Below are 12,514 nucleotides of genomic sequence, written 5' to 3' on the forward strand. Positions count from 1 at the left end.
CTTAGTGTTGATCTATTCACTTTCCACACTTTTTTCCTGAAAATGTCAACAAAAATGGTTATTACCCTAAACTTGATGTAGTCAATTATTTTCATTGGTTAAAATATGAATTATAATGCTTTACTAGTCCCCAACATTTTCTTTCCATAGCACCTTCTTTTCCATCCCTACCTCCTGCCTGTGTTTCAACTTGGCAGCAGCTCCACAAAGCTGAAATATTTGTATTAGGTTAAAAGAGAACTATAGCCCAACCTTTTTGGCTGTAGTTCTCTTTAGGTTAACAGGACGACATATACTAATGTGCTCTTGTGACCCAGAACTCAAAATATCACAAAATAGCTACTCTATCCCCCACCCCAACTACTTACTTTTGTTGCAGAGCCGAGGCAATAAAATCTTACCCAGCTCAGACCATAATTATCCTTATTATCTTGAATGAAGACATATACCGACGATCTCTAGTCTTGATACATGGCCCCTTTCAAGGTGGCAGCCAAGGCTAAAGAGAATTAAGATAAACACTGGAGCAGGACAGACATCTGCAATGAGGGTAAGTAAGCAGCTGGGTTGTGGGGAACAGTTAATGCAGTTTAACTTAGAACAGCCACGAAGGGTGGGTTACAACTAACCCACCTACCTGGACCCTTAAGGGCTGCTGATTTGCTCTGACAGGAGGAGTGGAAGTTGGTAAGCGCTCAGTCTGGTGTCAGGTACATAGTGATCAAGTGAAGCTAAATCAAATGAGTGTTTTCTAACTAATAAATAGACATGTGCGATTCGTTTCGTTCCGAATCGAAATTCGGACGAATTTTCGGAAATTCGGACATTCGGATGTATCCGAATTCCGAATTACAGACATAACGAATGCAAACGAATCCGAATTTCCATTTCCGAAATTCAGTAGCGTTCGTACGAACGTTCGTTTCGTTTTCTGTTCTTATTCGTTTCTTATTCGTTTCTTATTCGTTTCGTTCGTTGGAGCAAAGTGACATTAGAGGAGAAAAATATTTTTTCCCCCTCAAATGTCACTTTTGCTGCAAACGAACGAAACGAATAAGAAACGAATAAGAACAGAAAACGAAACGGACGTTCGTACGAACGCTACCGCATTTCGTCCGAATCCGAATTCCGAATCTGAATTGACTTTCACACCCGAATCCTGAAAAATGAAATAACACAAATCCGAATTTAAAACGAAACGAAACGAATTGTTTGGCAGTGCACATGTCTACTAATAAAGGTACGGTCAGGCATTCTGTTGTGGTTGTTCTTAGGCAGGGCCTTTACTTGTACAGGAAACCTTTTCTGTGAGAGTTGCTGAACTTTTTTTTTTTTTTGCTAGTGGCCTGGCTATTATGTTCATCCCCAACTTACTCAACTGGGAAAATCATGCAGATCAGTCGTGTGCATGGATTAGTAATTCAGAAAGTACTACGGCTTACGACAGCCAAGCAACCAGATTTTTTTAGGTAATCATTGAAAGCCACTTCAGTAGAGTTTTTATTTTTTTAAATATTGTTTTCATTTGTATAGTCAAATACAGCTCTGTGCTCACACATAATTGGCATCCAAGAGTTTCTAATCATATATCATGCTCCCTGATGGCCAACGTTTAAACTGTCCACTTTGACATTCCTTAAATGCTGAATCGCCTAGTAATAGTTTCTTACATTTAAGTGGACTTGTTCTGTAATGTTGAAAATATTTCCCCTCTCAAGTAGCCTACTTAGCTGTACAAGCTGCTTGACGCTATAGCTCGGGATCAGTTGTCTATATCTTTCAAAAGACGTACAGACATCTTTATTCTCAGGTGCCTAGGGCAGTAATAATGGTTGCTGCCATTATGGTCACAGAGTACATATACTTATATAGTACACTGATTTGTTCAAACAATTCAGTCTTGCTATAGGTAAGATCAAAAGAAATCTCAATATGATTCTATGTAAATAAATTCTAATGGTGTGAGAGAGAAATGAGTGAATGGAGTAAAAACAAACTAAGTAAAAATAAAATGTGCAAATCTCTGGCAAGATATCAACATTTTATATAGGATAGTTCTACATACTGATGATCACAAACCATTGTATGTACCCAAAATTAGACCTTGAGATGATGCTTGTCATTTTGTGGTATTACACAAAATGGCACATCTACAGTTGACATCTTAGAAACAAGAAAGATGGACACTTAGGAGCCAAAAAAAGTTGTACACTGCTGTACTGCTCTAAAATGTTCCCAGTCTTACCTGTTGTTACCAGACAAGGTGTCATCAGGATCATAAGGTAGAGTGTTGGAGCCATTATCTCCATGAGCTGCCTAACGTTTGAGTAAACTGGAGTTGGTTGCTCAAATATAAGATGCTTATATCCTGTTTCCTGGCAACATCTCAAAAATCTTTTGGGAAAAAAAAACAGGAAATTGAACCATAACAGATCAGAGATAAACCTCAGCATGGGGCCGACATGGTTAGAAATGAGATGAACAAACACAACCCTAGTCATTTGTAATGTTTATTTGTCTTTTATATAAAAGGGTAGTTTAATCTGAAATGCATTTTGCTTAGGAAGTAGCTTTAACATAGACATCACAGCTTGTGGCTAGCAAGGCAGATTTCCATATTTTATACCTTTAAATGGAAAGAATTATGGCTTTTAGTCTGTTTTATTTATATGCTCTTATATATTAAAAAACTGAAGTTTAATATTTTCACATTTGCATAAAACCTTTTTATAAAAAAAACAAGCAAAAAAAGCAAAACTTACTTTTATACAATGTCCATTAGTAATATTAGTTTTACAAAGCACAATGGGTTTTCTTAAAACAAAGCATGGCACAGTTTGCTTGTTTCTTGAAAATCTTTGTATAAATGACTAAACATGATGGTCTCAACTCTGCTTGGAGAGAGAATGAAGATTTTAACTTTTTAGATATTCTGCAGTCTATTTAATTAGATTGAATCTGTTATTTAGGTCTATTGCTAATGCAAAGCAAAAAAAAAAAAGAAGTTGCTGCTCAGACTTGGCACCTTTTGGTTGCAAGTTCTAAATATGAAATATTCAGTCCGAGCAATCATCGGACAGTTCAGATAACAGGCACAATGTACACAGCCGATTGGAGTGACTCTATACCTCGATGAGAAATCACAGCGTTCATAAAATATAAACCCTCTAGTGTTTACATCTGAGAGCCTCCTCCTAGGGTTGCTACCCATCCGGTTTTCCCCTGGACAGTCCGGTTTTGGAGTCTTGTGTCCGGGTGTCCAGTCAGCGGGCACCCAGACACAAGACACTCAGCGCCAATACCTTCTCCCTCACCTTCCTCACTGCTGCTCTCTCCTCCACGCCAGTAAACAACGTCCAGCTGCCAGCCCTCTTCCCTGCTCCAGCGGCGATACACCATCCACCTGGGCGCAGCAGCAGCCTACATAGAAGCCGCCCCTACACGCACACCACCCGGGCTCCTTGCTGCCAATCCAGCCTCAACAGTCCCCCCATTGCCAGGTTTCCACCCTTCATCCTTCGCAGCCACTGCTGACATCCAGCGGCCATCTCCCCATCCCCCACCCCGCTCCAGCAGCTGAACACGAAGACAACACTGCACACCTCCAGGAATTGGCACCATGTCTGACATCTATTCTGCTATCCAGACATGCAACACCTCTCTTACCTCCTTAACTGATCAAGTTCAGGGGATGCAAGCTGATAACTCTTTCCTCTGGCACGATTTACAAAAGGTCAAAGAGAGAACGACCGCTGTGGAAGGCAGGTTCAGTGACCTTGAGGATCTCACTACCCGTTTGGTGTCTGATGTTAAATTGGCTCTGAAACATACTTCTGCTTTCTCTGATGAAGCTGATGATATTGAAAACCGCATTTGCAGGAACAATCTTCATGTGGTGGGCATCCCTGAACACCAGGAAGGTAACAATTCAGCAGATTTTGCTGAATCCTGGTTGACAGACTTTCGGTAAGGAATTTCTTTCCTCACTCTTTGCAGTGGAAAGGGTTCATAGGGTCCCGTCCTGTCCTCTCCTTCCTGGTAGAAATCCTCCTAGGCCTATGCTCATCAGGCTGCTCAATTACAGGGATAAAGAACGTATCTTTCGCAAAGCCTGTGAAATGGACGAGATCTCTGTAGCAGGTGCAAAGTAATCTATGTAGCAAAGTGATGCGATTCCCTGATTTCTCCCAAGAAATGCAGAAGAAGCATGCCAAATTCCAGGATGTTAAGAAACATCTTCAACAGCTGCATTTTCCTTACTCGATGATCTATCCGGCTAAGCTAAGAATCATGGCCAACGGTGAAACACACTTCTTTGAGATCCCTTCTCAGGCCTCATCCTGGCTGGATAAATTCATAAAGAAGAAACCGCCTAAATCCTGACATCACTGGCCATACAGCTTTTTATAAGCTCTTTTTTCTTTCTTAACACAGGCTTGTGTTCCCTAAGGCTCAGTTTTAAACCAAGGAGCTCGAGATCCATCACAATTCATTGAGTGCATCTCTCCCCTCTTTGATGGTAGTTATTTTTGCAATACTACTACTGTAGATATCCCATTATACAATGTTGCAGCCTCAAGAGGTATATTCTACCCCCAGTTTTTCCCCAGCGTGAACTGTTTGTTTTTGTTTTTGTTCTCGGTTTTCAGGTTCCTGTGTTCGCCAAGGTTTATAGCCTCATTCTCTATATCATACCTGCATTGACGACCATGTAATCTACTCTGGGACTTCATTCTCTCACTTGGGACACCCCACGTAACTATTTTTTTGTTCTTCACCTCAGTACGTTTTTGCCATGTCTTGCCATTCTTTTTTTTTATCTTTTACTATATCTGCATGCAATTTAGGACTTGTTTCCACCATCCCCCCAGTTATCTGCTTACAGAAAACATACCAATTTAGATACGTGTAAACAATTGGAAACAGGCTTTTCATTCTTGCTTCTCCACCTATGTAAGGGGAGTATCTATTCTTGTTCATAAAAATGTTCCATAATATGTGGATAATATGGATTGTTGTGTCTTTGACAGAGAGTGTGTTATTGCTAATGTGTACATACCTCCCCCTTACACCAATGTGGTACTGGCCACTTTCTTAGCTGATAAACTCCCGATTCCTCTTTTGGTGGTGGGGAACTTCAATAATTGCATGGATGTTTCCCTTGATAAATTCCCTAAAGCTGGGGGAGGACCTTCCCCAACTGCATTTGCCAAGCTCTGTGGAGAGATGGGTCTGATAGATGTATGGCATATTATGCACTGATGCCTGATTTACCTGTCACTCTAAAACCCACAATACGCTCTCCTGTATAGACTATATACACATATGTATATATTATATGTACATTTGAAACCTTACCTCTAATCTTTACTATTAACATTCAACCCAGATGCCTGTCAGGTCATTCCCTGATAAACGTACAACTTTCCTTTGAGCGACGGCTGTCTTTGGCCTCCTGGCACTTAAACCCCTTTTGGTTGACGTTACTTACGGATAACTTGCCACTGGAAGATTAAATTTCTTCTTTTCTGTCCATAAACTTGCCCTCTGCCTCTTCGTTAATTGTATGGGACACTGACACGTTGAATAAACAAACCCCTCAGAAAACCTTTAACAACTTTAACATTATATGATTTTATTAAGTGCAAAGCACAGACCGCTATCAAATTATTAACACCTATAAAAACCCACTGTATCAACTGAAATACAGAACAAAGCTCATTTTCTGGCTGTCTCTGGCTTTAGTACAAGAACAAATGTGCAGATGAAGTCTAAAGTCACGATGATTCAGAACAGATTCGGGCACGCGTTTGCTGACTCAATGTTGGCGTCAGCATTAGCCTTGAAAATAAGAGCTCCAGTTGAAGGTGAGGAGCCCAGTGGCAGGTCACATTTATTTATGTTCCTTAGAATATCATTTTTCTACTTGAAAAGCAAGTCTTAAATAGTAAACCAAAACAAATAACTCAATTACATCAACTAAAAGTTAACAAAAAAAGTTCCACGGATTGGCTAGTAGTAAGTCAAATTCAAGTGGAATTTTTTTTAATGCTGAAAGCATTTCACTGCTTTTGCAAGCAGCTTCTTCAGTTGTCAGACACAAGCATCATCAGGTATGTTGCAGACCCTCAGAAAACAAAACGTATCAGATATGATATCGCATGCAGCCTTAAGCACTAACGAAAGAGTAACAGCTACAGGCCAGCACAATATTCTTCATTAATGTACAACATAGCATGGGTGATGCAGATGAAGAATGCAATATATTAATTACACTTTTAGGATTTACCATCTATGTGGGGGGAGTACTGAAACTAGCTAAGCTGTATGATGCATGTGACAATTTAATAAAAAGTGCTTTACTTCTTGCACATATCATCGAGTGCTGGTGACTTCTAGGGTGCTAAAGCGGCCATGGATGACGCCACAAAATGCCTGCAAAACACAATAAATGGTCACCAGCACTGGTCCTTTATCAAGCAAACAAAACTTGTGCTTGCCTGATGAAGGGACCAGACAGGTTCCGAAATGTTGCCACGCATGGTGATATGGCCTGCTAGAATGAATAAAAGGATTTCATTTTGAAGGAAACTTGGAGTGCTGGTGACCATTTATTCTGTTTTGCAGCAAAACATGTCTCACACCTAGGACTTTAAAAAGTACTTTATATAAAATATTTTATTAAATGTTTGCGTTCTATGTAACTTTGTGGTCTATTTCACCAAAATAATATGTTACAGGTAACCCTGTGAATGCCGGTGGGTTGGTGACTACAGCACAAGGCACTTTGTTGACACTGTTTGGTGTGCACCCTGTGATGCAGTGGATTCTTAATTGTGTTCCTGCATTGCCACCCTTTCGCACAAGCTTCTGATGGCTGACTACAAGCGACCGTTTTAATACACATTACACAGGAAGGAACCCGACCCTGAAAAATACCATGCAGCCATCACAGGGGTGACTGATCCCGGGACAAGGCTGCAAAAAAGGCTGCAGGAGACCAGTAACACTAATATGCAACAAAGGTGGAAAAGGGTCAAAACATGTATTTTATTGAACACAATTGGTGATTGTTTATGATACACAGTGCTTTAGCAAATTAAATGACATTCAATTAGGGCTTACATGTACTTTAAATTCTGAGATGCTCAGCTCATTGCTGCCCAGGCACTACATTATCACAAGTTAGGTTGGATGACCCCTACTTCTAGCTCAGGTGTCAGCATCATGTAATTATGAACATCTGCTGATGTATCTGTGGTATTTTAAAAGGAGAACTATGAGGTGAGTGATTTTCACTCACCTCATAGTTCTAGCCGAACTGTGACAATTAATCTGTCACAGGTCGGCTCAGTAGATCGGGAAGTGAGCGGACACATACCGTCGCTCGCTCACTTCTCGATCCTGTCACTGCAGAGAGCCGTGACAGGGGAGGGATTGGATTCCCCCCTCCCCGCTCCGATCCTCCAGGGCTGACTGGCAGAACGGACAGGGGAGGGGGCGGGTACAGCTGGCTCTGCCTCTAGATAGGCAGAGCCAGCTGTCACTCACGCAGCTGGGCGGATCCAGACATAATTGTCGGGATCCGTTTCAGCTGCGGCGTCTCAGTATATCGCGAGCTGTAGCTCGCGATATACTGAGCTTTGGGTGACGGGAGGACCTAACCCCATAGTTCTCCTTTAAGCGGAAAGTTGTTGAGTGGGTTTTTGTTCGGATCAGTCAACACTGGAGGATAAACATATGGTGGTACCTTTGCTCACTTGCTTTTAAAAAAACAGGCTCTAGAACTTCATCATCTTCATCCGGGCTTTACTACCTGGTGAACAAACATCCAGGATGGGCATTCTGACTTTACTGTCTGCATTCTAATTCTAGGTTGAAGACTCGGTAGATAATAAAGCCAGAGGTAGGCGTCTGCTTGAACCTTTAAAACAAATAAGCAAGCAACTTCCATATTTCTATCCTCAGTTTCACTTTAAAAGAGAACTATGGGGTAAGTGTTTTTCCCCATACTTTTCTTAAAAGGTCATACTAACCTCCTCCCATGACCCAAAGCTCAATATATCGCAAATTACAGCTCGTGGTATACTGAGACCGCCGCAGTCAGGACGGATCCCGACAATGCTGTCAAGATCCACCCAGCTGCGTGAATGACAGCTGGCTCTGTCTATCTAGAGGCAGAGCCAGCTGTACCCGTCCCCTCCCCGTCTGTTCCTCCAGTCAGCGCTAGAGGATTGCAGCGGGGAATCCCTGCGGGGAGCGGTGACTGACAGAAAGTGAGCGAGCCACGGTATGAGTTCGCTCACTTCCCGAACTATTGAGCCGACATGTGACAGTTTCATTGTCACACGACGGCTCAAACTATGAGGTTGAGTGATTTTTCATTCACCTCATAGTTCTTCTTTAATAAAGGATAGACCAGCAGGGATCACTGAGTCACATTTGTAACATTTAATATATGCTACAATCCAGTAAAAGGAAAAAATTATAAAATAACAGAGAGGTAGCTGCTAATATATGTGAATGGTCTAACATTTATGGGGCACACGGGTACCTAAACCTCTCACCACACTTTAATGACTGTAGGTCACTCTCTTTTAGCATTAATGATATCTATAATGTATTTCTCTATTTTCTGTACTATTCATGACAATGCATGCCATGCAAGTCAGTAAGGCAATGCAAAGATTAATGAATGTGCTGAAACTGATAGTAACCAACCAGATTTAATTTGACTGCACTAAACTTCAAGTAAGGACATCTTAAAAGGTTGCAATGTCCTTATTGTAGTTTGCATTGGCTTATCAACTTGATGCTTGTTATAACAATGATAAATCACTGGCATGTTTATGACACTATGCTATTAAAATGCTTTCTGTTATGTTAAAAGCTCACATACAAATGGAGAAATGTCCTGTGGCTAAAGGACATATACAGCCAGATGAACACAATGTAACAAGCGCCACACACAGGCTTCATGAAAGCTAAAGGTGAACACTATGGGCATAGTATATTGCATATGGCTGCGGCCTTGTAACAGGGGGTCATAGCATTCACAGCAGCAGCTGGGCCCCTGCTTCATGTCCCCTCCACTGCCACCCGCATCTGCCCTTACTTTTTATAAAGTGTGTGACAAATAAAGAGATGTTGGTCAGTCACATCCTACAAAGCAGGGCTGTACAGTGAGGTTGCTTTGGCCTGGCACAAAGTGTGGTGATGTTCTATGATGTGTGATGCCTCCACTGTGTTTGGACATGTAACCTCACAAAGCACAAGTCTATGTATAGAGGATTAACAGGGGAGCAGCAATGCAGTCTGCTGTGGGCCAGCCTACACAGTTCTCTGTATGATGTGACTGATGAACTCCACTCTTCTCCGTGCATTCTGCATTTAAATTACTGATGCAAGTGGCTCTGGAGGGCAGGATATACATTTGATAGGCTTAGTAGAGGAATAGTCCAACTCTTGGTCCAGAGACCACTCAAATGCAGCTATGCGACTGAATGAGGGGCTGGCGTGATGATCACCTATGTTATTTGACTTCATCTGCTATTATTATCATTCCATAGCAAACTGGTTGCATGCATTAATTTGGCATCATTTGCATTTAAAATGCAAAGCAATCATGAACAGCATTTCAGAGTAAAACAAATAATAGTAAACAAGCTACAAAAATGTATTCCATGGGTTCTCCAAATATAATATTTATTTTAACATTTCTACTTCTTGTCCAGCTAAGACACGGAATCCGGCATGATAGTTTGGCATAGGGCATAGGGCACATAGTCGGTGTTGGGTGAAAGAAGCATGGGCAGAGGGTTTGGAAATGAAAAGCTTATGAGTTCTCCCGGTTGAGGCACATTAATACTCAGTGCTTATATATAGTGTCCTCTGATAGGCAGTTTCGAGATGTATATTTGTTAATTGGAAGACCTATGAAACCAGCTCATTGCTTCCATTAAAAATCGATTTCTTTAGGTGTCACTGTGATGAAAACATCCTCGTTTCCTCTTCGCACTACCATACGCAGGGGCCCTTCTTGTTTAATGGCCTCACTGACATCGTTGCTGGAGGTAACTGTTTGACTGCCGATACTAATGATTACATCGCTCTCCTTCAGCCCGGCCCTAAAAGATAATGAAAGCCGCAAAAACAACGATTTCATTAGATTAAATGTAAGAAAGCCTCAGCAAATGCGTGCTCACCAAAAATACACTTTTAAGTATTTCTTTATATTGGTTTCATATTTCAGCCTTCCTAATTACCAAGTGCTGAGATTGATATGAACTACAGAGATTACATTGTATGTCAAACAGACCTGACCAACAGCAAAAGATAGGAAAACACCTAATTGAACCTGTTCACCCGGACAAAGCACAGAGAGTGATGTAAAAGGGATGCAATCTTGTATTTCTTGTCACCAGCACTAATCCTTGCAAGGATAAAAAGGAGAACAAAGCATTGCATTTACAGTTATGTTATCTTATGTTCTTTATCACAAGGAGTAAGTAGCCATTAGAACCATGAATGATTAGAAACAGTTCTACCTTCTGTGAACTGGAAATAAGGGGAAGCTTTTCAGCCACTGTATGTAATCTCACTGGGATTGGTAAACCCAGAACATCTTCAAGTTTACAAGGAGCCACTGTTAGGCAACATCCAACAGCAAGTATAAAGATTCCTTTTAAGCAGTGTCAACAATTCCTTAGAGTTGTGTCAACGTCATGAAGAAAACTTTTTGAAACAAAGAGCTCGGCCTTACCGGCGCAGGAAGAAACCACCCTGTCCTGCACACAGAGCTATTGTGCTACCCGGATACACTGAATAACTCCACAATAAAATCAGACAATTAAAGACAAATCAAATTTAGAAATATGCTTATATGTTTATAATGTATACACAAAACACTTTTTGTAAAAATATACACTATTATTCTATAAAATATTAATATTTTAACCAAAGGGGGATTAAGGACTAAAATGCATTTATTTAGAAAAATCTGAAAAGATTATCTGATAAGATTTTTTTCCTTTATAAAACACATGGGAATACTAAAAAAAAAAACATAACCCTGAGCTGTTCATAATCTGCACACCTGTCTTCATCCCCCTGTTTGTACCACAGTTAGCTCTATATTAGAAAACAATGGGATGGCAATAAATTCTTTGGCCACCAGATGGCGATCACATCCTTGCTCAGATTATTCTTATAAAATTATCAGTGGCACACGTGCTACATTGTGAAAGCCACACAGATTTTTAAAACACTTCGGGGGTGATTTACTAAGCTAAACACACGCACGCACCAGGTGCGTGGGATTTTCACACAGCAAAACGTATTTATCAACCAAAAAGTCTCTAAAAGCATATTTCCACTAATGCCATATATGGAAAAATCATGCACATGATGCATATATAATGCTGCTTCACAGTTTAGACAAAAATGGTTAGCTCATGCATTTACATTCCTGCATTCATCAACGCAATCAACACAACAGAGCTAATTTACACAACATCACTTTGCAATTCATGCTTGGCTTTGCACAACACACCTGCTGGGTGTGTACACACTACAAAGGTGTTTAGATTCCACCCATAGATCATGCTGGGAGGGAACACACTACAGAGGTGTATACATGTTCGTGGTGTGTTTATAAGGTTAGTAAATCAACCCCTTCTTGTCAGTTTCTGTTTCCTCATTTAACCCTTTGAAAGAAAGGTCATTCAAAACATGTTATATCAGGTTAATATTTTATTTTCTGACCTTCAGATGTAGTCATTTAATTGTGGCATATACAGATACAGGGGCGTAACTTAAAATCACAGGGCCCCATGGCAAAATGTTGTATGGGGCCCCGTGATTTCTAGTTATACCTATTGCAGAGCCCACTCGAGATCCCACCTGAGGATGAACCTGCAGAGCCCATCATAGACTTTCTATGGTGGGCTCTGCAGGTTCACCCTCAGGTGGGCTGGTCGCACTCCTTACCTGTCCGCCTCCTCTTCGTCCACGGTCGCTGATGGGCCCAGCCTCCTCCTCCGTCGCCAGGCCCGCCTCCTTCTTCGGCACTGGGCCCCGCCTCCTCCTCCACTGCCGGGTCCAGCCTGCTCCACCGCCGCTGCTGGCTTTCATTGACTCTGTGGAGAGGAACGCGCTGCTGCACAGATTACTGTCAGTGATCTCAACAGCGGCATGTTCGTCTTCAGCCGCCAGTGAAAGCCACCAGCAGAGGATCCCATAGTGACCGAGGCAGCCCGCACGGCATCTGGCCGGGCCCCACTGTGCCCCGGGCCCCATAGCAGCCACCTGGGTCACCATGGTGATTGTTACGCAACTGTACAGATATATTATACATAAAAGAAAAACGTTACAGACGACTAGGGTTGCAAATATATAACACAACTTATCAATTGATCTATCTCCCTTGCCACCTTCAGAGATTGATGTCAAATAGTCCTGGTTTCCCCAAATCAAGTACAAAGACATACAGTGGCTTGGTGGTTAGCACTTGTGC

General features: G+C 41.5%; 2 protein-coding genes across 2 annotated transcripts in view; both read right to left on the minus strand.

Annotated features, from left to right (window-relative positions):
* LOC108793046 (deleted in malignant brain tumors 1 protein-like) overlaps positions 1-3,399 on the minus strand; it is a 63,803-nt gene extending 60,404 nt beyond the window's left edge. Inside the window, exons 1-2 of the mRNA XM_018563952.1 lie at positions 3,179-3,399; positions 2,246-2,394 (exon numbers count right to left, since the gene is read on the minus strand). Of these exons, the coding sequence (XP_018419454.1) occupies positions 2,246-2,394; positions 3,179-3,399 (370 nt within the window). The remainder of the gene's footprint in view (positions 1-2,245; positions 2,395-3,178) is intronic.
* Positions 3,400-9,796: 6,397 nt separating this feature from the next.
* Positions 9,797-12,514, minus strand: part of LOC108793047 (serine protease HTRA1-like) — a 36,202-nt gene continuing 33,484 nt past the window's right edge. The window contains exon 9 of the mRNA XM_018563953.1: positions 9,797-10,127. Within this exon, the coding sequence (XP_018419455.1) occupies positions 9,959-10,127 (169 nt within the window). The 3' untranslated portion in view covers positions 9,797-9,958. The remainder of the gene's footprint in view (positions 10,128-12,514) is intronic.

Source organism: Nanorana parkeri, unplaced genomic scaffold (genome assembly GCF_000935625.1).
Source record: "Nanorana parkeri isolate BGI_ZX_2015 unplaced genomic scaffold, ASM93562v1 scaffold713, whole genome shotgun sequence".
Lineage (NCBI taxonomy): Eukaryota > Metazoa > Chordata > Amphibia > Anura > Dicroglossidae > Nanorana > Nanorana parkeri.